Source organism: Quercus robur, chromosome 1 (assembly GCF_932294415.1).
Source record: "Quercus robur chromosome 1, dhQueRobu3.1, whole genome shotgun sequence".
NCBI classification, from domain to species: Eukaryota; Viridiplantae; Streptophyta; class Magnoliopsida; order Fagales; family Fagaceae; genus Quercus; species Quercus robur.
In genome coordinates, this window is record NC_065534.1 from 52,800,926 (window position 1) to 52,828,086 (window position 27,161).

Sequence of the window (27,161 nt, forward strand, 5' to 3'; positions counted from 1 at the left end):
TTCAAATAATATTATATCATCTAATAATTTTTAATTGAATTTTTATTTTGAAGATCTCATTATTGCATTACACTTTTTTTATATTCTTAATACATGTCAAATTTCGTACAAATCGAATGTTTACCATTCAATCTATAAACTTGTCTTTTATGCATAGTTTTATAATACAAAAACTTAAAATTTAAACATTTAATAACCGACATAGTTATTGATTCTTTAATTAACTTAAAATTTTACAAGCATAGTAAATATAAGAAGAAAATGTAATCTAATTATATAATTGTTGAAATTCACATCCAATAAAAGATATATGAAATATGAATAAGTCTTGCCTATAAATATATATATATATATATATATATATATATAATTCCAAAAAATAACCCCTTTTGTACATCCTTTTTCCTGTCTGTCTAAAAGTCATGCACTCGTGCACTCCTGTCATTTTTCCCAAATTTAAGATTTAATAAAACATATGTATGGGCATTTCCAGAAGGCATCAATTAGAAAGTCGAAACAATAGAATTTTCATTAATGAAGACGCATTCTTGTGGCTTTGTTACAAACTTACAGCATAAGGACATGGCCTTAACAATGAATCATGGACCCTTATCATTAAATACTTCCTGATTTTATCAGGTGCTTCCATTATTCTAAGACTTGGAGATGTCCTTGTCTTACTATTGAGTATAGCACGAGCCTGGCTCTTCAGGTGCAACTCGGCCTGGTCCACCTAAAGGAGCAGCTGCAACTCCTCTTTGATTCAATAAACACCTGAAATGTGCCAACCTTCCAGTAACTTGCCTTGGATCCTTGGCCAGCTTGTCATAAGGTGTCCACAATCGCTCTTCATTCAAAAAAAAAAAAAAAAAAAAAAAAAAAATTCGTTAATGAAACAATTATCCATAGACATGCCTCTCTTACCACTGCCAAAATTCTTACAACACAAATAATATAGAATATAATTATCCATGGCTTGTCTATAAATCTCTACAAGGTTTCTTGTGAGATTAGGAATGAGTTGTGATATTTATAACGCATTCAAGATTGTTATAATAAAGAATTGATTAGTCCAAACACTAAATGCCACTGTAACGACTACTTATAAGTTCCTATAATCTAGACACGAGATTTGGGAATTTGATGAAAGGTCGATGACTTGGGAGAGAGGCAGCGAGCATCTAGTTGTTGTGGTACCATTGGCCGCAGAAGTTCCGATGGAATTTGAGTATAATGTTGTGAAGGGGCCTGGGTGTAAGGAGAATATTGATAGCCATCAGTTATCATTATGGGTAACCAATTGGTTTAAGGCATTTAGGAAATATGTGGGGACTTCATTGGAAGGTTTTAAGGAGTAAATTATAGGGGTTTTTTTTTTTTTTTTTTTTTTTTTTTTTTTTTTTTTTTTTAAAGCTCTAGAGGCCAGGAAAATAAATAAATAACAGCATGAGGTAGGTAGTAGTCAGAAGAAGATGGCTAAATCGGGGCAGAAGGGTCATCGGGAATTGAAAAAACTTAATGAGGTCTTTGAACGTTGAGTATGGGTTAGCTAAGATATGGAGTACCAGTAGTGAGCAGGCTGTTGCGGTGCATCAATGAATTTGAAGATTATTTCTTGAAACGTTAGAGGGTTAAATGAGCAAGATAAAAGTCTTTGGGTTCGAAATCTGATTAGGAATTAGAGGCCAGATATTGTTTGTCTTCAAGAAACTAAAATGGATTGATAACCAAAGTTGTGATTCACAGTTTTTGGGGTGGCCAACATGTTGTTTGGTCATATTTGGGTTCTTGTGGAGCTTCTGGAGGAGTGTTATTGAAGTGGGACACACGCATTATGGACAAAGTGGAGGAAGCGGTGGGACATTTTTCAGTATCTTGTAAATTTAAAAGTGTGGTAGATCAATTCATATGGGTGTTTACTAGAGTTTATGTTCCTAAGGCTGGACAAATTCTTGTTCACTGCAGATTGGGAGGATATGTTTCCTACTGTTTACCAGCAAAGAATGTCTAGGTTATTATCGGATCACTTTCTAATTGTCCTAGAAGGTGGATCCTTTCATAGGGCCAAGAGGCTGTTTAGATTTGAGAACATGTGGCATAAGGACGATGGTTTTGTGGGAAAGGTGCAATCTTGGTGGGAATCTTATCATTTGCACGATGCTCCGAGTTTTGTGTTGGCAAACAGATTAAAGATTCTGAAAAATGATTTGAAAAACTGGACTGTGGAGGTTTTTGGAAATGAAGAAGAATGGGGGAAACATTTGTGGATCTTGGTGAATTAGAGAGACTACTGAGGAAAGTTGTGGTTTACTGGAGGAAAAGCTGGATTTGGAAAGTATTCAAGGTGAGTTAGAAAAAGACTCTCTTTTGGAAGAAATTTGTTGGAGGCAGAATCTAGAGTTCTTTGTATTAGAGAAGAAGATGGGGAATACTAAATTTTTTCTTCGTATGGCCAATTCTCACAAGAGATTTAACTTCATAGATAGGCTTATAGTGGACAAAGAAACATCTTCGGATTTGGAGGCCATAACAGAGTGTATTTCTTGTTTTTATAGGCAGCTCTATTATGATAGACCTGACCTAGATGATGTGGATTTCTCTAGAATATCTGAGGAAAATGCTCTCTGGTTAGATAGGCCATTTGATGAGGAAGAGGTGTTTAGGATGATCAATGGCTTTAATAGTGATAAGTCTCCTGGCCCGGATGGTTTTTCCATGGCTTTCTTCTAGTCTTGTTGGAGTGTTTTGAAGATTAAGATTATGGAAATTTTTCAGAACTTTCGTACTCAAGTTGTGTTCAAGAAGAGTCTTAATGCTTCATTTCTTGCCCTTATTCCTAAAATTGTTGATTCTATGGATATCAAGGATTTCTGGCCAATTATTTTAGTTGGTGGGATTTACAAGATTATCTCCAAGGTGTTCGCTAATCGATTTTGAAGGGTGGCACATGGGCTTGTTTCAGATTCATAGAATGCATTGTGAAAGGTAGACAAATTTTGGATTATGTTTTAATTGCTTCTAAATGAATTGATAGTAGATTGAAGATAGGGACTCCTGGGTGTTGTGCAAGTTGGATGTGGAGAAAGCATATAATCATGTGAATTGGGGTTTTATAATGTATATGCTCCAGCGTTGTGGGTTCTCAGATAAGTGTAGAAAATGGATAATGTGTTGCATTTCTACTGTTAAATTTTCCATTCTAATTAACGGTAGCCCTTCGAATTTCTTTGGAAGCTCTAGGGGGATTCAGCAAGGGGATCCATTATCTCCATTGCTCTTTGATTTTGTTATGGAGGCTTTGAGCTGTATGTTGGATGTGGCTGCAACTGCTGGCTAGTTTTCGGGCTTCTCTGTAGGCAATACGGCTAGTACTTCAATGATGGTGTCTTTATCTTTTATTTGCGGATGACACTCTTATTTTTTGTGATGCTAACCCTAATCAATTAGTTACTTTGAGGGAGATTCTGACTAGATTTGAGGAGGACTCAGGTTTAAGAATTAATTTGGAGAAATCAAATTTGGTACCAGTTGGAGAGGTGCATAATTTGGATGTTCTAGTGGGACTGTTGGGTTGTAGGCATTCTTCCCTCCTTTTGAAATATTTGGGCTTTCCATTAGGTGCTAAATTCAAGGAGTTGTCAATATGGAATCCTATCTTAGAGAAAATGGAGTGGAGACTAGCAAGTTGGAAGAGGCTTTATTTATAAGGTAACTTCTATTAAAAATACTCACTCCTCCTTAACTACTTATTTTCTTTCCATTCTTCCTATACCTGGGAAGGTGGCTAATTGCATGGAAAAATTACAAAGAGATTTTTTTTGGAGTGGTATTAGTGGTGATTCAAAATTACGCCTAGTGAAATGGGCTAAAGTTTGTTCACCAATGCAGGTTGGGAGGCTAGGTATAAGACATTTGAGAAGTTTTAACTCTGCCATGTTAGGCAAGTAGTTGTGGAGGTAAGGCATAGAGACAAATGCTTTATGGAGGAGGGTTATAGAGGCAAAATATGGGAATGTTTGGGGTGATTGGTGCACGAAAAAGGTGACAAGTGCATATTGTGTTAGCCTCTGGAGGTTTATTAGAAGTGCGTATTGTGACAAGGAGTAGAGGTTTCGAGGTTAGAGGATTTTATTTTTCTTTCTATCCTCCTAATCTTACTTTTTTCCCTTGGAGAATGGTGTGGCAACTGAAGGTTCAATCAAGGGTAGCTTTCTTTTCATGGTCTACTTCCTTAAGTAAGATTCTTACAACAGATAACCTTCGCAAAAGGTGTATTATTTTTCTTGACTGGTGTTATATGTGTAAGAAGTGTGGGGAGTCAGTGGATCATCTTCTTCTTCATTGTCCCATTGCATTTGTGTTGTGGTCTTTGGTGTTTTGTTTGTTTGGAATCCACTGGGTTACGCCTTATAAGGTAATTGAGTTGTTTAAGTCTCGGCAAGGTAAGTTTGAGCGACATCGCAATACAAACTTTTGGAGACTTGTGCCGCATTGCTTGATATGGTGAATTTGGAGTGAAAGGAATGCTAGATGTTTTGAGGGATGTGAACGGTCCTTGCTAGAGATAGTCTTTTTTCTTACATACTCTCCTTTCTTGGAGTGTGGCTCTCTCGCATTTTTCTTGTTTTTCCTTTCCTATTTTACTTGATCATTGTAATTTTGGATCTTGATTTATGCCCCCACAGTACATCCCAATGTACTCAAGTTGGCTTCTTTTTTAATAAAATTTTTCGTTATCTATCAAAAAAAAAAAAAAAGACATGGCTCCTGACAGATCATAAGAAAGCCAAGTATTCAAAAACTAAGGTACGTTTCTATGAAGGCATGGGTGAGGCCATGCCTCACTTTGGAATGCCAACGTGCACAGGCATCCTATAAATTGTTACTATAATACATGGTTACAGTGACTTGAGATGAAATTCTGATAGTTTTACTTAATAAAGAAAAAAGGAGCAATTTCACCTCTGGTGACATATTGATCACCCATATTCTATGTGGTCCATTTTTCATCAATTTCCTAAACATCTACAAAAGCTTACTCAGTTAATAGACAGTCACGATACTAACAAGTCTGCCTTTGATTGTTCAATCTTAGTTCTCCAGTATCACTTGTGAATTATTTGAGGTGAAAAACATAAAATTCCAGAAATTTAATTTGACAATGATATGAAATAAGTACCTGCAGCTGCTGCAGCACGTGGCCATATGGTTTGTTCGATGTCCGACCCATCAATGTGTTCACCCCACATGCATACCTCACCACCAAGAACTAATTTCTGTTGATTGGGATTTGTGATATTTGTGAGTGGTTCATTCATATAGAACTGCTGCCATGTGGCATCTAAGTGATCCAAATACCATTTGTCCTGGTTGCTTACAATGCACCGTAACCCAGCTGCTACCACTTTTTCAGCAACACCACCTCCAAGCCTGCCAGAAAATTTTAAGCCAAAAATGATCCCACCAGAAATCAAATAACAAGTGGACTACAAAGAACCCTTGCAAAAAGAATTTGCAATCCAAATATCAATCATTTCATCATCATCAACTATTCCAAGTAAATGTGAGTCAAGCAACTCAAGCCCATAGACCCCAGTTATCTATTGTATCAGTTTTAAAATGGTTAAAGCATCCAATCGAAAAGCTTCAGCTTTTAGGCAGAAAGGCTTAACTTATACATAAACCTATAAACAAGCCCACATCCAAGGAACTCTGTCATTAACAATAATAATTAAACATGTCATAACAAAAGGCAACGTTGATGGATCTTAAATATGCTTTGAAGACAAAAGTACTTGATCATGCTAAGCAGTATGTATTATCCTTATTTCATAATTTTGTACTTGATTCTCCACTATAATAGTAGAAAATTTTCAACAATTTTTACCGGATGTAAATTTCTAATATGTATCTTAATATTTTCAATATATTGCAAGTTAATAGTAAAATCAGCAAGATCCCCAATCATTATGCTTGCATTAATTATTATCCAGAGAGAAGAAAATATAAGGCCAACACTCTTCTAAACATTTTTTTTAGAATAAAAATATGCATCGTGGCACAATATCCATATAACAGAAGTAAATAATGCAGGAGCCTCCAACGTTAAATATGCAAAGTAGGACATACCAGTTGTGCACCACAGTCTTTCTGCTCAATTTATTGCCAAAATTGTTAAAAGTCTCTTCCCTGTAATTTTTCATGTGAGTAAGATTAAAAAAATAAAAAAAAATAAAACCCTAAAAATATAGCTATATAAACTTACGCATAAAATTCATACCAGTTAACAATTTCATATCCATGGGACAAAGCTATGTTCTGTGCCCGCAATACAAAGTACTGATATGCTTGAGATTCATTCATATGATGCTTAGTTAACCTGTACATAGGGCAGTCAAGAATGTCATATGTTATCTCTCAAATGTCTTTGGGCTAATAAATTTTGAGTGAGTATAGATTTTCCCTGCCGTTCTTGAAACAATGAAATTAATAAAGAATATAAGTTTACAAACATGAGCAAAAATTTAACACATTAAAATAGCCTCCTAATGCCAGCACTAGCACGACAGTTTTAGGACTGTATGGTTTTGAGGACCCCCAGTTAATGAGATATTCCAGAAAGAGGCTTCTGGTGTTTAGTGTAAAAACCCAAATTATATGAGATGAGGGATTAGCATGGTTATGTAAACCAAGTACTAATCAACAATGGTCAAATAAACTTATCAGTAAATGTAGAAAATAATCACCAAATTGTTTGAATAAGGTTAAGTTGCACTTTTATAATATAAAATTGCATGCCATAATGGATATTATTTATGTGAATGTTTGTGTCTGCATATCAACCATATGAACCACTGATATCAACACGGGAAACGGAGAATGGTACAGAAACAATGATATGTCAATTCTTGAAAATCTAGGATATGATGTGGCAGGGCACAGTATTTAATTAATATAAATTTTAAATATATATTTTGTGCTAGTTTTTGGGTCTAAAGAAAAATTAAAAATCAAAATTTATAACATATGTACAAACAATTAAATTAATTTTAGAAGGTAATAAATAACAAAATAGAGCAGGATCCATCATCTATGTTTGAAATTCATAAAAACTTAGAAGTTTGAATGTTTCTAAATTTCTAAGATACTAGATCTTTTTTTCTTTGTGCATGCAGAAAATATGGAAACTGCACAGGAACTTCCTGCACTTGCACAATCAGGGCATTTGAAATGACCAAAAGCAATTTAGTCCAACTGAGAAGTATATTGACATTAATTTTTCTTTTAAGATATATAGAGTTGATAAGTGAAACATTAATATTGTACCATTTTTTTACATGAGGAGTCAGTGTCCAACAACCTGAAATGAAAAATGCAATTGTGTGTCAGTAAATTGACATTATTAAGTTATGAAGTTCAAGACAAGGACCCAAAATTAAAAAATTAAAAAAAAAAAAAAAAAAAGAGAGAGAGAGGTGAAGAGACAAGTATCCAAAATTAGATCAGGAATGACCAATAGGTAATGATACAAAAGATTATAATAAAAATTAATTTAAACAAATGTTAGTCTAATACATATTGCTAAACCAACTGGCAATTTTTACTTAGGATCGAACAATTAGGATTATGTATGTTTATTTATTTTTTGCTGGGAGAGAATATATGTATAGAACAATATGCATCTTTTATAGAGCTAAGCTCTACCTATAAATGGAATATGCACACATATGGAGCCATAAGAATCAATTCTATAATAAGAGAGCCCTTCAAACACATTTAGCTCCACAAAAAGTATTTCTAAGTGGAAATTCAACAGTGATTTGTAGATTATCTTGACTTGTAAAGGCTTTGAATTAGAACTCAAAATTTATCATGAAAGATGATAGAGAAGTTTTTTTTGATAGGTAATAACAGCTTTATTGATAATAAAAGCACAATGAATTTATGAAAGTAAACTCACTGCACTGAAAAGAGAACAAACCAATCAAAAAGAAAGACTAACAAAATTAAGACAGTCAAACAAAGAATGGCAATGCGTAAACCCCCAAATCCGAGACCACTCAAACAAAGTCCTAAGTAGCAAAGACTTCACACAGTCTACAAGTCTCTCAGTTTCCTCAAAAGTACGGGCATTGCGCTCCTTCCAAATTAACCACATAAGACACGCTGGAACCATATTCGATACTTTTGAAGTGTGACTCCACAACCAATTCCACCATGCAGTAAGAAGAGAAACAACATTCTTCAGCATCACCCACTGAACCCCAAACACACGAAGGACTTCACTCCACAAGGAATATGCATACTTACAATGGATCAATAAATAATCCACAATTTCCTCTTCACATCGACAAAGGCAGCACCAATTCACAATAGGTAACTTCTTCTTAACAAGGTTGTCTATAGTAAGAAGCCCACCCCTAGCAGTTGTCCATAAGAAAAAGGCCACCCTTTTAGGTATCTTAACACACCAAATGTTCTTCCAAGGAAAAGACACCAATGGGACTGCTAGCAATGAAGTATAAAAAGTGCACACATTAAAAACACCACTCCGATTCAATTGCCATATCATGGTATCATCACCCCCCCAGGTAACTTAGAGGAGATATACGCAAAGAAATCATAAAAGATCTCTGTCTCCCAGTCTTGAAATGCACGACGGAAACGTAAGTTCCAGCTTCTACCACCCCCATCCGGAGCATAATCAACCATTTCAGAAACCATAGCTTCCTTATTCATAGCAATAGCAAACAATGCCGGATATAAAACTTTCAAGGCAGAAGGGCTACTCCAAGGGTCACGCCAGAATTTGATACGAAAACCCTCACCCACCACATACAACACATGACCAAAGAAACTCTCAGCCCCCTTCCTAATGTTCTTCCACATGCCACATCCATGTGTCCCTCTAACAACTCTAGTGCACCATCCCCCACTATCCTCCCCATATTTGGAAGCTATAACCTGCCTCCATAAACGAGTGACCTCATTCCCAAATCGACAGAGCCACTTCCCAAGCAAAGCTTGGTTAAACAGCCCAATTTTCCAAATCCCCAAGCCACCAGACTCCACTAGCCACACAACTTTCTCCCAAGCAACAAGTGAGAATTTAAAGACATCACTAGATCTCCCCCAAAGGAAATTCCTCTGAATTTTCTCTAATCTGCCTGCCACATGTTGTGGAATAGTGAACAAAGATAAATAATAAGTAGGGAGACTTGATAAAGTGCTCTTCAATAAAGTAAATCTACCTCCTTTTGACAAATATAACTGCCTCCAACCTGCAAGCTTTTTTTCCATTCTTTCAATGATAGGGTTCCAAATTGAGGAATCCTTATAATAAGCCCCCAAGGGCATCCCCAAATAAGACATGAGTAAACAGCCTACCTTACAACATAAAATTCGAGCCAAGGCATCCAAGGTCCCAACCTCACCAACCAGTACAATCTCACTCTTACTAACATTTACTTTCAATCCTATGATAGCTTCAAAGAAAATTAGAACCATACGAATATGTAATAATTGTTTCTTGGATGCATCACAAAAGAGAATAGTATCATTAGCAAACAAAAGATGAGAGATACACAAACCTCCACATGTATTGGGATTTGCTTGGAATCCACTGAGAAAGCCTCCATCTTCTGTCCTTTTCAACAACCTACTCAATACCTCCATTACCAATAAGAATAGGAGTGGAGATAAGGGATCCCCTTGGCGAAGACCACGAGAGCTGCCAAAGAAACCAACTAGAGACCTATTAATAAGCACTGAAAAACAAGCAGTAGAAATACACATCTTCATCCAACTCACCCACTCCTCCCCAAAACCCATCCTCTCCATGAGGTAAAATAAGGCACTCCAACTCACATGATCATAAGCCTTCTCAATATCCAATTTAATAATCACACCTAGAATACCACTCTTCAATCTACTATCCAAGCATTCATTTGCAATAAGAACAGAGTCAAGTATCTATCTTCCCCCAACAAAAGAATTTTGGGAGTTGAAAATAAGTTTATCCAAAATACAACGAAGTCTATGTGCCAAAACCTTTGAAAGTAGCTTGTACAAACTACCTAACAGGCTGATTGGGCGAAAATCTCTAATATTGACTGCACTAAGCTTCTTGGGAATCAAACACAGAAAGGTGGCATTGAGTGATTTCTCAAAAATACATTCTTTATGGAAGTCTGCAAAAAAAGCCAAGATCTCCTTCTCAAGAACACACCAGCATTTTTGAAAGAACGCCATAGTAAAGCCATCTGGACCGGGAGCCTTATCGCCCTTAGCCTCCCGTAGGGCTGCAATGATCTCCTCCTTCTCAAACTCCCTTTCTAAAGCAGTCCAATTGGTTTCATCTAGATTTGCAAACTCTAACCCATCAATAGTGGGCCTCCAAGATTCGGCCTCTTGATACATGGACTTATAAAAACCCACCACTTGATCCTGAATTGCAGACTCATCCTTGTACAAAATGCCCTCAACCTCCACACCTCTCATAGTATTTGTACATCTATGAGAATTAGCAAGTCTATGGAAAAATCCAATATTATTATCCCCTTCTTTTAAGTACAAAGCCTTCAATTTCTGCCTCCAAGAAATCTTCTCCAAAGAAGCTAAATACTCAATATCAGCCTTTATCTCAGCCCTTCTTGCACTATCTGCCAGTGACAAAGTTTGCATCCCTTCTCTCAAATCTAGGTCCAGAAGCTCAGACAGCGAGTATTTTTTCTTAAAAGCCACATCCCCAAAAACATGTTTATTCCAATACTTCAAGTCACCCTTAAGAGCCTTCAATTTACAAGCTAGAACATAACTAGGAGACCCCACAAAATGGTATCCGTTCCACCAACCTCTCACAAGATCCACAAAACCCTCCACCTTAAGCCACATATTCTCAAATTTGAAAGAAGTCTTTCCCCTCAACATTCCACCTGCCTCCACAAGAAGAGGACAATGGTCCGAAATCACTCTAGGAAGAGGCCTTAGAATCACATCCAAAAAATGATCCTCCCAATCAGCTACCAACACTCTATCAATTCTAGACATAGAAGGGTTATCTGAGTCACGGAACCATGTATACTCACCCCTCACCAATGGTATATCAACCAATAAATTCCTCTCAATAAGGTCCGAGAATTTGTACATGGCTGGACTGAAAGAAGAACAACCAAGGCGCTCTGCTGGATATTTGATGATATTAAAGTCACCAAAAAGACACCAAGCAGCACTCCACCTCCCTCTCATACTATCAAGTTCAGTCCACAAAGCATCCCTAAGACCATCAGCATTCGAACCGTACACCCCTGTACATATCCAATCAAAACCGTCAACCACACCCTTTAACAAAACAGATACAGGAAAGCATCCAACCATGCTATCTATTTTCTTATACACCCTTGTATCCCCAGCTAGTATAACCACCCCCCCCCCCCCCCCCCCACCCCCTGCTATATGAATAGCATCCAAAGCCTCCCAATCAACAAAAGGGCTACTCCAAAGACTTTTCACAACAGCAGAATTGACAGAATCCAACTTGGTTTCTTGGAAACACACTACATCACACTTCCACTCCTTGAGTAAATTATTCACCGTATCCCTCTTTTGGGGATTGTTTAATCCTCTCACATTCCAAGATAAGAGTTTCAAATTCATGGACAACTAACTGAGCCCACCCCACAGAAATTCTCAATCTCTCTGATTTGTCAACCAGATTGCCCCTCATAGTTAACGGAAGAGACTAAATTCCTCAATTCCCTCATTCCTTTTTTTGATGAAGATGCATTGCGGTGCAAACTACCTACCGTGGCTTGTTTTTCCCACACTTTCTCAAGCTTTTGAAACAAGGCGATGCACTGCTGCTCGCATGAGTCAATAGGGAAGCCCACATATTTACTGAAGCCTTTGATCTTCCTCTTCACCCACACTGAAGGTTCCAGATCCTCCCCCACAAGAAAATCATCCAGTGCAGCCTCCTCTGATACTAACTCCATACCCCCTTGAGGATCCCACTTAGCCAGAGGCACACAATCCAAAGCATTCCCACCATCCTCATCCTTACCTAACCCCGTGGGATTGACCCAGTCCAGTAGCAAGATTTCATCATCCTTTGAATCAAAACCCAGCTCAAAAAGGGGAGAGAAACAATTTTTACACAGCAACTGGTGGTATCGGAACATATCGGAAAATCCAGAAACCAATAAAGATGGGGAAGAAGAGGGTTCGCCATTGACAGGTTGCCCACCAGAGGTAAAGACATCCCCAGAGTTTGGGAAGTCCTCCGCTGGATCATCAGCGACCATCACACTAAAACCCATACAACCCATCTCAGCCCTGCTTGATTTAGGGTCCACTGAAAGACCATTGACAGCCCCACCCTGACCACCGCACCCATCGGACCTTGTAAGGACACCACCCATCTCATCGGTGCTCGGAAACACCATCAAAGACTTCTCGGATGAGCCGTGGGGGTCTGATCCTTCACTAAACTGGCTTCCCACCGAAGAAAAGTGAGTCATAGTACACCCATCGGTCCTTGGGTGGTCCCCATCCAACTCACCGAGAAACCCAAGTTTCACCGAGGCGACTTGAAGAGAAGCTTCAGATTCTGGCACCGTTGCAGTCATTGGCGACACGAAATCCCCTCGTACCTCCTCTCAAACACTCGCCTCTTACCCACTTAGTCTGACCAATTGGAAGACCTTTAAAAGGCTTGGGTTTGACCGAAATATCTTCACTTAGTGAAGATATTGTAGCCTCGGGTTAGGCTTTAACAAGCCCACCTATAAGTTCTGAAATTTCAGGCCCACCACTTATATCCATGGGCCATTTAATTTCAGTAGTACCCAGACAAGTCACCACCCGTCTCCCATCCTCAGGCTTGCACACTCTCAAAGCCAAAACAGCTAGAGACAACTCAAACTTAAAAGCCCGCGTGGGTCTGCCATGTTTGACTAAAACATTACCACTTATAACTGAAACATTATCTGAAGTAGGGGCGGAGCCAAGAATTTTTGTTGAGGGGCCAAGTTGCAATACTAATATATTTATCAAGACAACCCTCATATACATATATATATATATATATATATATATATACACAGACACATTTTTTTATGATATATACACATATATACACATTTTTTTTATTTGATAAGTTATATATATACACTCACTCAACCAAAAAAAAAAGAAATTAGTATTTTCAATCAAAGTTATGTTTGATGACGATCTTTATAAAATAAAATTCATTTTTTCCATTTTCATAGTGAAATTCTTAAAAAGTTTCATTTTAAATACAAATTAGGAAATTTTATACTAAAGTAAAAAATCTTTCAATTAAACTAATGAAAATTTCAAAAACATGCAACTAAAGACATTAAAATAAGTTAGGCTCCAAACATATTTAAAGTTATCTTACTCTAACATATTATGTGTCAACTAAAGACACATTTCATGTGTAGTTTTAGTAACAAGATTTTTTTAATGAGTCGATGACTTGTTAATTGCCACATAACAGGTTAAAAAAGATAAATTCAAACATGTTTGATGCCAAACTTTATCAAATATTTAACAGATGTAAGAGCACATTTTACAATAAAAAATAAAATTACGAAAAATAAAATTATATCTCTATAACTATTAGACTAATTATTTTTTTTAAGCGTATCATTGGACTAATTCAAATATTTAGGGGTGGGCAACTTTTATTTTTATAGACTAAACTTTAAAAATATTAAAATAATTATATATATAATTTCAAAATTTTTGGGGGGGCCAACCTTCAACACTCCGCCCCTGATCTGAAGGGTCTTCATGAAACCTGTTCAGCCCCGATATAGTTCCAAAATTTTCAAAATTCTTGCTTTTTTGCTGATTGCCAAAAACAGATAAAAGTTTCCAGTTACTCTTCCCACTCCGGCCACCACCAGCAAGCTGACCACCTCCACCACCATTATCTTTGGCCAAAGATACTGGTTTAGGACCAGAGCAAAAATTCCTAAGCTCTTTCTGAAACAAAGACCAACCAGCTCTATTAGAGCTTGCTAGTATCATTATACAACCTCTCCTAGACCCTCCAAAATATACTGCAATAGCAACAAACAGACCAGCTTTGTTAGATCTCTCACAGAACTCTTAACAACTTCCCATTTTCCCTAAATCTCTTACAAAGTAAAACATGGCTAGGCACCCAATCTCGTATATCTTCGAGACAAGAAAGTATCCACTCCATGCCCCTACATCGAACCCAAATAGAGCTCTTAACATTCCAACGTGTCTCGTGTATAGCATACGAATCAGACCGCCCCCCATCAAAGGAAAAAGAAAAAAGTTTTGCATCAATATGAAACGACCTCTTGCTGCCCCCAAGGACAAAGGATTGAGGTTTAGGAGGGATGTTATGAGAGGTTACTATGGAGGGAGAACTTGGTATGGTTAAAGATGCAAGTACAAGGGTATGTTGTTTAGGCAAAGCTTGGTTAGACCCCTGAGGTGGTGGGGAAGGGGAGGGCAAAGGCAGTGGTGGAGGAGGGGGATATGGATATGGGAAAAACCCAAACTGTGGAGGAAAGCATATGGGGGAGGGAGAAGGAAAATGTGAGGGTGGCAAAAAAGGAAAGAAAGTAGGTGATGGTTGAGGGAGAGGGAGAGGAAGAGGGAGAGGGTGGGGTGGAGGAGGGGGGTGGAGAGGGTGAGGATGGTGTGGGGGAGGGGGGTGGGAGGGAGCAGGAGTCATATCATGAAGGATGAGGAAACGGTCACCCAAATAAATTTACCAGAGCAAAGGATAATGGAGACGAAGTTGAAAATCCTTTTTTTTATTGAATAACTACATAATGGAAAGAGGAACACAAGCTTTTGGAAAACTGAAAGTTTTAAATCAAGTCAAGATTTCATAACTTATCTTGGATTACTGGAAACTGAGTAGGCAATAAAAGCAAGGTATAAAAGAATGGAGAGGTCTGAAATTTCAGGCTGGAGATAGCTAACATACATGCCATCCTTAGTGCATGTTAAGCTTCCTGACAGCCTACGGAAGTGAGCCAAAATTGCAGAATGTCCAGCTTGAAACATAGGAAAAGCTAAAGTAAATGGGGTGGTTTGGGTCCAGTGTCCAATGGCACTGGACCCGTTGAGATGGTGACACGTGTCATCATCCAAACTTAATTAAAACTGATCCAACCGCTTCCCAACCTAAAAGGCTCAATACTAAGACTCAATAATAACTAAAATAACCTATCAAAGGTGCTAATAAGGTCCAACATCAAAACTAGACCACAATTCTTGAATCTTTGTATATTTAATCTTCTTTTTCCTTGATCTCTTCCTTGTCCTCATCATAACCATTCATGAACAAAAAAAGAGAGATGTGGACGATATAGAAGAAGAAATCAAACATAAATGAAATCACTGAGTCGAACATTGATGAAATTGAGGACATAGATGATTGAGTGGCAGGTGGAGGGGGGGATTTAAACTTGGTTGCATTCAATTTATACCACCTCACAATAAACTCCCTAAGAATAGTCTAAAAAGGCAAAGAGCTCCTGCCATCCAACTTGCATATGACAGTCCCATCACTAGGTCTATAGGCATTAATCCATTTCCAGGTAGCCTTTAGATCCCATCCAACTTTCATCCTATTTTAGAACACCTAGATCAAGTCAAGCCTAGGAAGCCTTTAGATCCCATCCCACATTCACCCCATTTTAGAACACCTAGATCAGTAGACATATAAGAATCTGAGGTCAGTGAACAATTTCAAGTAATGATCCATATAACACTCGGGCCAATTCAGATTATATGAAATTTCAAGTAGGGGATTAGGTCATGGTTCCAATTAGGCTCAAATGGATTCCCTACAAAGCCGTTAGGCAATTGCAAGCCTGTAGTACTAGGACCACTCAAATTGTTGAAATGGTTTAGACCAAATGCATATAATTTATTAATGATTTTTCAACATATTACAAAAGTAGCTCCACCATTAATATTGAGGATTTGGTTCGTTCTAAAGGCCCAACAGTTAATTTTATCCCCCATGTTCTAGTTACAAACCCTATGACTCATCCAACGCGTAAAGAACATATTGATGCTATTTTAGATGAGCAAATTGTTTCTACTAGGGATGGAGGAAACTTGTGCTACCTAGTTATTTGAATGGGCAACCAGAGTCAAACCGCACCTGGATCACCAAAGAAGAGCTGCAGCAACTAGACACTGATATATTAAAATTACTACCCAAAGCTATACTCAACAGGGTTGAGTCTTTCCTACCCTGGAAGAATTAGTGCAGATACCAAGATGCACAAAAATTAGTTCTATTTTGAATCTCGAACTTTGAAATTTCATTGATGTAATTTTATCTTGATTGAAGATTTTGTGGGATTATGTTTTGTTTTTAAATTATTCTTCTTATTGATGTACTCAATGAAAACCTACTTAAAAGGGCTCCAATAAATATTCTAGGCAGACCTTAGTGAATAAAATTTTGTCTTGGAATTTTTCCAATTATTGCGTGATTGTTAGAATATTTATGTGTGAGTGGTATGGTTAGTCAAGTGTTGAAGCCCCACATTAAACACTAATGACAAGAGTGAGTGGTTAATATAATAAAATTAGACCTAAACTTATTGATTTAAGCTTTTTAGTGGTCTCCCTATATGTTATACTAATTACTAAATTGGATTCTCCCCAAGGTTTTATCTCCCAAACAAGTGGTACCATAGCAAATGGTGGTGTACAACAAGGTGACAAAGTATGCGGGGTCCCTTTTACTGTTGGAGTAGGAACAAGGTGCATGTACTTAGAGCCCACACAAATGCGTATCGAATAAGGGAAGCCCATAAAACTAGATGATCTTGGAAAAAGCCCGACAAAGTAGTTGACAATGGCGCTAGATCAAAAAGAACAACGTGTACAAGGTTCCCATGGACATGGCTATGTAGGGTTCCCATCAATGAGCATATGGGGTTAAGAAATGGTTTCCATGGACAGCAAACGAGAGGCCCATGGATGATGTTTTGATGAAAAAAAAAAAAAAAAAACCCATAGGCAAGGGAGAGCTAATAGGATTTTTTCGTGACCCACAAAGAGGTTTCAAAGCCATAAAGAGCCAATAACTCACATGTGAGGGGAAAATTTTTGGGTATACATGTGTGAGTGAAATCCTGCATTGAATAATAATAACAAAAGTGAGTAGTTAATATAAAATAATTAGGCCCAAACACGTAAGCTTAAACTTTTGGGACTAGTGATATCTTTATATGTTATATTAATCTCTTAATATTGGGAATAAGAGACTCCAATTGAGAGATTAATTTATCAAAATAAGACTAACCACTCAATTGGGGTCTTCTCTCCCCAATATTCAACTTTTGGACCAACTTTTGTCCCTATATATTATATTTACCCCTCAATTATCTCCCCCAACAAGTGGTATCAGAGCTAAGTTCAACTAGGAGAGTGTTCGTGAATGGAACCAAATCCCATCAAGTAGAAGATGGAAAACAGTCATGTTCACTCCACCTATGGTTGAGTAAGCTCTCTATTGTTGATTGTAATGAATGACACTAGGACTGATAATAAAAAGACTTTAGTTCAAAGGGAAGAGTAATTGAAATGCCACAAGTGACTTGGTAGAAGGCTTACACATGAAGGGGAGATTTGTTGGAACATTCATGTGTGAGTGGTGCGATTAATTAACTTACATGGGATACTAATGACAATAATGAGTGGTCAATATAATATAATTGGGCCCAAAGTCATTAGCTTAATCTTTTGGGTTAAGTGGTGTCCTTATATATTATATTACATACTTAATTGGAGTCATCCTAAGGCGTTATCTTCCTAATAGTGATGATTCCTAGCAACTTAGGTGTTGATTCCTATGTTTTTTTGCTTAGTGTTGATTCCAAGCAAACCCTAAATGTTGATTCTTAGGTTCAGCTACATCAATTCAAACTAGTCAGTTTTAGCTACATCTATCCTTTCAGACATTCTATTATATCTAGTTATACACTTTGTTACTTCCCTAGTTGGCATATCCTTTTTTACTACTTCTATCTTTTTAGATTCCCTTAACTTGAAGAGGGGTTTGTCTTTGATGAATTGGTGTTGTATTTGTCGAATAAATGGGAAACAATGGGTCACATTTTCATTCGCTACAATGTTGTTTTTTCTCTTTGGCGGGATGTACTTCAAATGTTTGGAATTCACTGGTTCATGTCGGGGTCTGTTGCGAGATTAATGTTCTAGTGGAGAAATTGGCTCAAGAATCATGGCTCAAACTTTTGGAATTTGGTGTTGGGTTGTTTGATGTGGATTGTTTGGAAGGAGCGGAATCTTTGTTTGTTAGAGGATACTGAAAGTACATTGGATCAATTAAACTTTGCTTCTGCACACTCTTTTTGATTGATCCAGAGTTTGAGGTTCAGCACAATGTTCTTCCATTTTTGAGTTCCTAGCTTCTCTTAGATCTTCCACTTAATATTCTTGTACTTTGTTGATCCTTTGTGTTAATTTTTTTATTTACCGTTAATTAAACAAAACTACATACCTATTATATAAAAAAGACATTTTCTCATTGGTGCATTAATTGCTCTCATCTAAACATGAACAAACCATCTCAAGCAACTCTCACTCACCTTTTCATCAATAAGGGTCACCCCTATCTGTAAGAGAACTTCCACATTATGAATCATATCGTTCATTGCATTTCCACATATCCATCTTAAGATTCTCATTCGTTTACACTCATTTTATGAATATGTTGCTTCTAAATAACCCAACATTCAATGCATAGAGCATATCTGGTTTTATGGCAACCCTAAAAAAATTTCCCTTGAACTTAGTCGATATTCTACAATCACACAATATTCTTAATTCACTTCTCCACTTCATCCACCCTACTCTCATCCTATGTTTCACATCCTCTTTGATCTCTCTATCTTTCTGGATTATTGATCAAGATATCAAAAACTTTCGCTCTTAGTTATCTGTTGACCATCAAGTCTTACAGCCCCTTCATTTTTGTTTCTACTCTTACTAAACTTACATTCCATCTACTTTGTTTTAGTCCCACTTAACCGAAAACCTTTAGATTCCAGGGTGTCATGACAAAGTTCCAACTTGAAATTACCTTTAACTATAGTTTCATCCATTAAAAATATATCATCTACAAAAGGCATACACCAATAAAGAAATGATTAAGTTGTGGATTCTTAAAATTTATCCTAATCGAGAGAAACCAAGGAAATGTTAAATAGATTAGTCATTTACAACTTATGGATCACATTTCTAAGACGTCCATTTTTCATTTAAAAAGACAGCCTCATATATCTTTATACTTCATGATCTAGTTTTATGTTTTCCTTTATGTCCATGACACCATTTATAGTATTCTTTGGTTGTTGCATCCAAACAGTTAGTTATCTGATCATCCAAACCAAGAGAAAATTCCCAGCTTGGCCATATGACTGCATCAACCGAAAACTTGAATACCAAGGGTTAAGCAAGTTTTGCTGACTACCATGCCTCATGAAGCAGAGGTCCTTAGTTTGACTATTCCCCAAAGGAACCAGCTCCACATGATTTTCACAGGTTCACCCAGTGTGTGTGTGCATGGGTGAGGATATATCCTCGTTGCTTCACCCCTTCCCCCACCCCCAAAAATACAAGATGAAGCAAAAGGAAAAAAAACTCCATCTCTCCTATAATTTCCAAGGTCATTAAAATAAATCCTGTTATCTCAACTAATCAGAGTAGAGACTAATAGGAAATATTCATAACAGCAATAAAAATTAATTATATTTATATGAAAGATCATTGAACTTACTTGTATTAACCTCGTCACCTCCCAAGTGAACAAACTTGAATTTGAAAATTTTGCTGAAATCTGAAAAAAAAAAAATATATATATATATATAATATAAATAATTTTTTTTTTTTTTTTTAACATTGGTCTTAAAATAAAAATTATATTAATGCTTTCAGAAACAAAAGGTACCATTTTCTTAATGGGAACAATGGTGCAATGTTTTTTCAAGAGGAAATTGTGATATTACCTGATAGAATTCCATCTATTACTTTAAAGCTGAATTTGTTGCTGACATCAAGTGGCTCCGGACAATCCTTGGACGGCCACAGGGAAGGATAGCCAATCCCCCTAAACATTTAAACTGTGAGCTCCCATGACAACTTAGTGCAAAGTCATTGCAAGAGCAGTTCATCTCTAGACCTTAGAAGACCATGATGCATATAAGAAACTAAGAATATCATTAGAGCCCTTTCTCTTCTTTGGTTGCTATGACTTTGTAAATATCTCAAAATGAACTTTAATTATATAGGGAAGTGTGACAGATATACACTAACATGTTGTTCGGAAAACAACCAAAGCCTGTCATTTTTCAATTTGTATTGATTGTACTTTGTGTACTTTGTTAGAAGTATTGGTTAAATGATTAAATTTACCATATCTCAACAACTTAAGCTTTTGGGACAATCGGTAATTTAACATGATATCAGAGCATGAGATCCTGGATTCGATCCTTGTCTCCTCCACTCTACCTCCCATTTAAATTCCCACGTGTTGAGCTTCGCCTATTAAAAGGTAATTTCAACCCACACGTGAGGGGGAGTGTTAAAAGTATTGGTTAAATGATTAAATTTACCATATCCCAATAGCTTAAACTTTTGGAACAATCGGTAATTTGACATACTTAAAAGATTTACTTCTCTTTTTATGATTCAAAGCACTAAAACCTCTACATTGGTGTCTTCAATTTTTCTGGCTCGGTAAGTTCTTTAGAGTCATGTCTTTGAGCTCAGAAGTTTTTTCAATTCATGGAACTATGTTGTAATACTACGTGGTTATAAAGCTTACTAGTTTGAGTTGTTAAGACAACAGAAATTTTACAAGTGGTATTAAAAATTATCTTCAAAACTTGGATCACAAGGTACTCTTAAACAATATATAAAGTTCATAAATTTTTATGGACTACCTAAAATGAAAAACGCAGCAATTAGATTTTTTTTTTCCTATCATAAGGAGATAATAATCCAACAATCTTCTAGGATCTACAATTCTCCACGCAACTTCAAGGCCAAAATGTCTTGCTAAGAGTATGTTAGAGAGCTATACAAACTTTTCTAGCTGCAGCTGGCAATTCTTTTATTCAGTAGTTACATTTGGCCAGAGTGACAGTCCATGGAACTTATGTATGTGCAGAGTTTGAAGTGAAAGAAGCTCTAGTAGTCATTGCTGTAGTGCATGACAACATGTTCAATATTCCAAGAATCAGATGAAGGGAGAAAGATGAAATTTTAATAAAGAAATGCCAATGAGAAATTATTGTTAATCAAAAGAATTAAGATGTCAATCAATAATGCAAGAGGTAGTTTCAAAAAGCAGAAAGGTTGATTAGACAGGAAAAAAAACAATAAAGGATAGTTAGTAAAATGCAGCACAAGTAACAGAAAGGATAAATTCAATGTACTGAGTATCAGGAATAAATAGATTTGGTTAAGGAAGTCTTTTTTTTTTTCATTTACACATTGAAATTAGACTACAATGAGACTTGGCAGAGGTAGAAGCTACCATGAGCGAGCATGTCCAGGAACATCAATTTCACCCAATACATTGATCCCTCGTCTTTGAGCATAACTGCAAAAATTAATAATCAATATATGAGAAGAACAATGAAAGATGAAGGTAATAACTAGACAGTGAAGTAGATTCAAAAATTACTTGCCTCACAATTTCTGCAGCATCAGCAAATGTATATCGTTCTGAAACTGAATATGCACCATCCCACAGTTTTGGATATGAAGGTATCTCCAAAGGGAAAGACTGTGTATCTACAATGTGCCAGTGCAACACATTCTGCAAGAAAGTGGGAGATAGTCAGCATATCAGTCACTTAGGCAAAAATATGGTATCACTTTTTTGATAGATAAAAGTATGGTATTGCATGGAAGTAAATTAATTGCTCACAACAATCACAGGGATATATGTGTTCAAGGTTTAGATACACCAAACTCTAGAAGACTATTTGCATTAATTGAAGAAGACCTTTTTTTTCTCAGTTCATACTTATCTCTGCATTGATTGAAGCCAGTCCCACAAAGTCAGCACATAAAATCAAATATACACAAAATTTTCTTGATCTCTAGAAAACCTTTTCCAACCACCATCACTGAGGCTGTTAATGACCATCTACCTCTCTTCTTCAAGCTGTTAATGACAGCAACCACAAGGCTGGCAAGTGGCAATAATATGCAGTTACATTATATTCATATTACTAGTTATTACAAACTTGAGCAACAATATCGCTCTACTTAAAGTATTCAATATGCTAATAGTATGGTCCACCCAAATAAGAAAAAAGACAACTAACTAAGGCACAGTTGTCAAGATTTTATTGCATTGATAATTGATTTAATTCCACGGTACAAGTGTGAAGCATACGGTAATTTCATATCTGTTCTCAAACAAAATATGGTGAAAATTGATCTAAATTATAAATCTAGCAAAGTAAAGGTTCAGGAACAATTGCAGCAATATGCTATGATGTGAAGCTGCATAAATTTTTATAACAGAAACAGTTGTAAATTCGAGTTTTCTGCTCTTGAGCATGGTTGTTGAAAACAGCAAGCGTTGAGTTATACAGCCCATACCAGCTTTGCATAGGCCATTGAATCAATAACATTCTTTATCACTGGCAATGGCAGATAGTGTCGAGATGTGTCTGCAACAATTTCATCCTCAAGTCAGCAAACAAAAATTTAAAATTTTTCTTTCTTACTTCAAATTGTCAATAACCAATAGTGTCAGATCTACTTATGTCATGTTCTCATTTGTATCCTGAAATTTTGAGGTAGACATGTTAGAGTTATGTGGCACAATATAGCAATTTCTTCTTTGATAATTTCTTGTGAAATTATTAGCATAAACTAGTGATTTATGAAATAGGTCTACTAGATATTGTAGACTAAAGATACGACTAAACTCATATATGGTCCTTGACTGGTCCATATCCATCAATCATGTATCATACCATTCTAGGTACATGGTCAGACCATGATGGAATGGACGTACAAGTTATAATTTCTCATACTATGAAAGACAAAGGGCTAGTCTTTCGATAGGCAGAGCAGAACAATCTCAGTAGTTCTTTTGTATGAGGTTTTGTACAAGTTGAGCATCAAACTTAGTGGCAATACTATATAATCATTGATATGAAGAAGTTGAACTAAAGGTTACCTAGGGTCCGTTTGGTAGAGGAGTTTGAGTAATGTTGTTTATATTTTTTTGAAATACATGTGGGTGAAAAAAGGTGTAAAAATGCGTAAAATGTTGTTTAAAAACTGAAAACATATTGCTAAGATACTCTACCAAACGGGCCCCTAATCTTTACAATTTCCAGAAATCAAATAATGTTAAATATGCACATTATAATTAAAAGGAGAAAATAGAAAAATAGGAATTAAAGATTGTTAACTATGAATATCATATCCTCAAAGATAGAGGATAGAACATATCAACAATAAAAAAATTAAAAAAAAATTTGATAAGTATATATCAACAATAAAAAAAATATTGTTCAGGAGTAAATGAAAGGCATCTCACCTATTAAGAGCCCTCGAAAAGAGAATCTTGGCTGATCAATAACAGTCCATGGGACCATAGGAACCTCAATTACCCTAGTTGTAAAGTTAAAAAGGCATAATTGGCTGAATGTCTGTAATATTTAATTTCAAAAGAAACATTAAGGATTTTTACACGTGTTCAATTAACTAAGAAAAAAGAAACTTTTTTTTTTTTTGATAGGTAAAAAGAAACATATTTTAGTGTCATAAAAAGCAGCACATGACCTGAAATCCATGCAAAGCCCCATAAACTGTATGTGCCTGCGTCATTTTAGAATACAATGGATCACAAAACCATAAACTAATCAAAAGCTACAACACAACCTATGCTAGTCATCAATGATCTGATAAATGGCCATCCATATGACATCTCAATATTGACAACCAAATCATGGATTATTGGTCATGTTGTTTGAGGTTGCCAAGTGCAAACAACACGTTTCCATCTTAGACACCAACACTGGCTACAGTCTCCAACTAAATTCTCCCCCCCCCCCCCCCCCCGATCGTATCTATTCCATGAACAATTTAGAAATATATAAGACAAGAATTAACAAATTTGTGGAGATTGACTTTATCAAGTATATTCATTGCTGAACAAAATTCCATGAATAGTATATTGTACAGAAATAATTAGCTTAGTTTTAGCACTAAAAAATTAGGATTCAAGCTTGCCTAAAAATACAAAGCTGTGGCCAATATATGCAATATGATTGAAGCTTTTAGAAATAACTTACACTTGTTAATTTTACATGGTTTATGGTCCAACCACCTCAGAATTTGTTTAAGATAAATTTTATAGTTATAATAGTCTTCATAAAAATGTGTCAATATTTCCTTATAGGCTATTAGCTCAATGGAGCAAAAGTTAATTTGGTAAGATGAATACTTTAGCCTTTTTTCTATTTTGAAATCAATCACCATGTATGTAATAAAATATTAAATGTCACAGCAATATTTTCAAAGAATGACAGATTTACTAATTCTTGCTTTCATTCTCCATGTTAAAGAAAGATACCCTTGTAAATATCCTCAAGACAAAGGTCAAGATAATTCTCAATATGTCAAGGCAAATCTGAAGAACCTTATTTATATGTAAATTTTCAACGGGTAAAGCAAAATTCAATCTATATTAAGTGGTAATGTCCCAAAACATAGCACAAGAAAACTGCATAATTGTAAATTTAAGCAGGTGGTAATGCAGACTTATAATCACCAACACTAAAGTATATCAAAATGAAACTTCATATGGTGCTAAGAAGCAGAAAAGGGATTATTTTCACCCACTTCAAGATAAGCATAACCAGGCTTCCCAGATGCAGGAACTGATAACTTGTATGACTCATCAATACCATATTGTAACTGCACAGCAAAGAAGAGCTTTCAGTGATTGATGTCTGCATTCATTTATTTTAAATATAAAAAATTAAATTAAATTAAAAAAAGCACATATGAAATTGGAAATTTCCCCAATAAAATAGTCTTGGAGCATTTTGAACAGTTGACGCAGATAAGCCAAGAGACTATATCTATGAAGGTATGGAAAGAGAGATGAACTCAGATTATAGAAGCTACTATATTTATCTCCAAAACTATTACCCAATACAGTAAAAAAAAAAACACCAAGCAAGTCCCTTATTTCCCTTGTTTGAGAAAATAAAGGGAGGATTTAACACATTATCCAATTGTTCTGATTGTTGAAGATTCTAGAAATAATTCCAAGTTGGTAGACTTCCGTATATAGATTGATTGTAAATATATATGTTTCCTAGATTAGAGATTTGCTCTACTGGCGTGGAGATTTGTAGTCCTAAACTTTAGCATTCCAATCATGTATAGTGGCTATTTATGCTCACAATATTGTAAAAAGAAAAGTATGAATGAAAACCAAGTTTTGACTCAGATTACTTCTTCTTCTCCAAAAGTTTACACCAAGCAACATGCAAATGAATATACTTGTTCCTTACACTTATAAGACCCAAAAGAAAACTATTTTACACAAATCCTCATTAGAAACTAGCCAATCTTTTATAAATATATGAAAAATAATAAATTCTATCTTCCAAAATCATTAATCATGTTCATGCCCACATGCATAACTCGTTGGAAATAGACAAAGGAAAAAAAAAAAATGTAATCAGAAACATTATCCAGTGCCAAATGCCAATTCATGAGGAATTAGAAAAGAAAAAAGAAATTGCAAATAAGCAAAACCCACATAGAAACATCAACCGACTCATGAAAAGAAACAGTACCTGGTCATCTGCTGACAAAACAACCACATGGAGACCCTGAAGCAGAAACGAAGTATGAATCTTAGAAAAATTGCCATCTGCAACATGAGCCACCCGTACCATATCCAGCAACCTTGAAAACCCATCTTTCAAAATCCCAGAACCATCATTGTACTTGGTCCCCTCAGTGTTGAGCTCAAAATCCTTACTCAAGAACAGATTTTCACGTCCATGGCTCACAGAATGTGGCATTGGCCATATGTTCAACCTGTCCACACTAACACCATCTATTGCAAGCACTGCTTGAACCAACAACAACACCCACACTATCTTCCCCATCATCAAAATCTGTGTCAAAGAAGCTAATGCACAATGGGGTTGTACCAATTTGCACAATACTACAGGTAGGTAGTATTTGGTAATAGTATTAGTACACCAGCTTTACCTACCAAACAAGATGGGGAAGGAAGTGTATGAGAATGTGATTGGTTTTAATTTTATAGTGAAGCAAAAAGTGTTTTTTTTTTTTTTTTTTTTTTTTTTTTTTTTTTTTTTTTTTTTCTGAATAAAGCAAAAGAGTGGTTTGGGTGAAAGGAATCTTATAGACATAATAAGAAATAGTGTTTGGCTGCTGAAGACAAAGAACGTGGGTTAAATAGTTAAATAGGAGGGAATAAATTTGGACGTTTGTTTTTTTCTTTTTTCTTTTTTCTTTTTTTTTTTTTTTTTTTAAAAAAAAAAAAAACTCTCTTTCTTTCGCATGAAAGTTGAAACTTGGAGTCAAGTCTTTTTTTTATTTTTTATTTTTTTTGTTAAGAATAAAAATGATTATGCACTCTATCAAGATGTAACTCCACACCTAAAGCACCCAGGTTCTCGTAGGCAAGATTTTGGGTTTGTGCTTGATAGAGTTAAGAAGAAGCTTGCAGGGTGGAAAGCCAATCTTCTCTCGATGGCAGGAAGACTTGTTCTAATCCAATCCTCTTCTTCCACTATTCCAGCTCATGTCATGCAAAATGTGCTCCTGCCTAATAAGATTCTTGAAGGGATAGATAGGGTTAATAGGAACTTCTTGTGGGGTTCCACGGAAAGCACAAGAAAGATGCACTGGGTAAATTGGCATAAGGTTACCAAGCCAAAGGAGTTAGGAGGGCTTGGTTTGCAATCAGCCAAAGGTAGAAACACGGCTCTTTTGGCTAAACTTAACTGGCGTTTTCATACGGAGAGTGACTCTCAATGGGCAAGGGTTCTTAGATTGAAATACTGCACTAGATTGAGAGT

The 27,161-nt window shown here is 36.1% G+C and overlaps 1 protein-coding gene across 1 annotated transcript; it reads right to left on the reverse strand.

Annotated features, from left to right (window-relative positions):
• Positions 1-503: 503 nt before the first annotated feature.
• Positions 504-26,379, reverse strand: LOC126691732 (beta-hexosaminidase 3). Its single transcript, XM_050386839.1, has 14 exons — positions 25,902-26,379; positions 24,934-25,008; positions 23,872-23,907; positions 23,627-23,738; positions 22,675-22,745; positions 21,750-21,880; positions 21,596-21,661; positions 20,064-20,164; positions 19,835-19,894; positions 7,327-7,360; positions 6,281-6,379; positions 6,130-6,189; positions 5,180-5,430; positions 504-847 (listed from the first exon to the last, which is right to left on the reverse strand). The coding sequence occupies exons 1-14, from the start codon at positions 26,220-26,222 to the stop codon at positions 681-683; spliced, it is 1,584 nt and encodes a 527-aa protein (XP_050242796.1). The 5' UTR covers positions 26,223-26,379; the 3' UTR covers positions 504-680.
• Positions 26,380-27,161: the final 782 nt, after the last annotated feature.

What these genes read in the sequence shown, in the direction of transcription:
- LOC126691732 (XM_050386839.1), bottom strand. Translation starts at nt 26,222, where the DNA reads ATGATGGGGAAGATAGTGTGGGTGTTGTTGTTGGTTCAAGCAGTGCTT. An exon ending in GGATATGAAATTGTTAACTG is followed by an intron (nt 6,190 to 6,280) that starts GTATGAATTTTA and finishes GAAAAATTACAG; the next exon opens with GGAAGAGACTTTTAACAATT. An exon ending in AAGACTGTGGTGCACAACTG is followed by an intron (nt 5,431 to 6,129) that starts GTATGTCCTACT and finishes ATTTTCTGGCAG; the next exon opens with GCTTGGAGGTGGTGTTGCTG.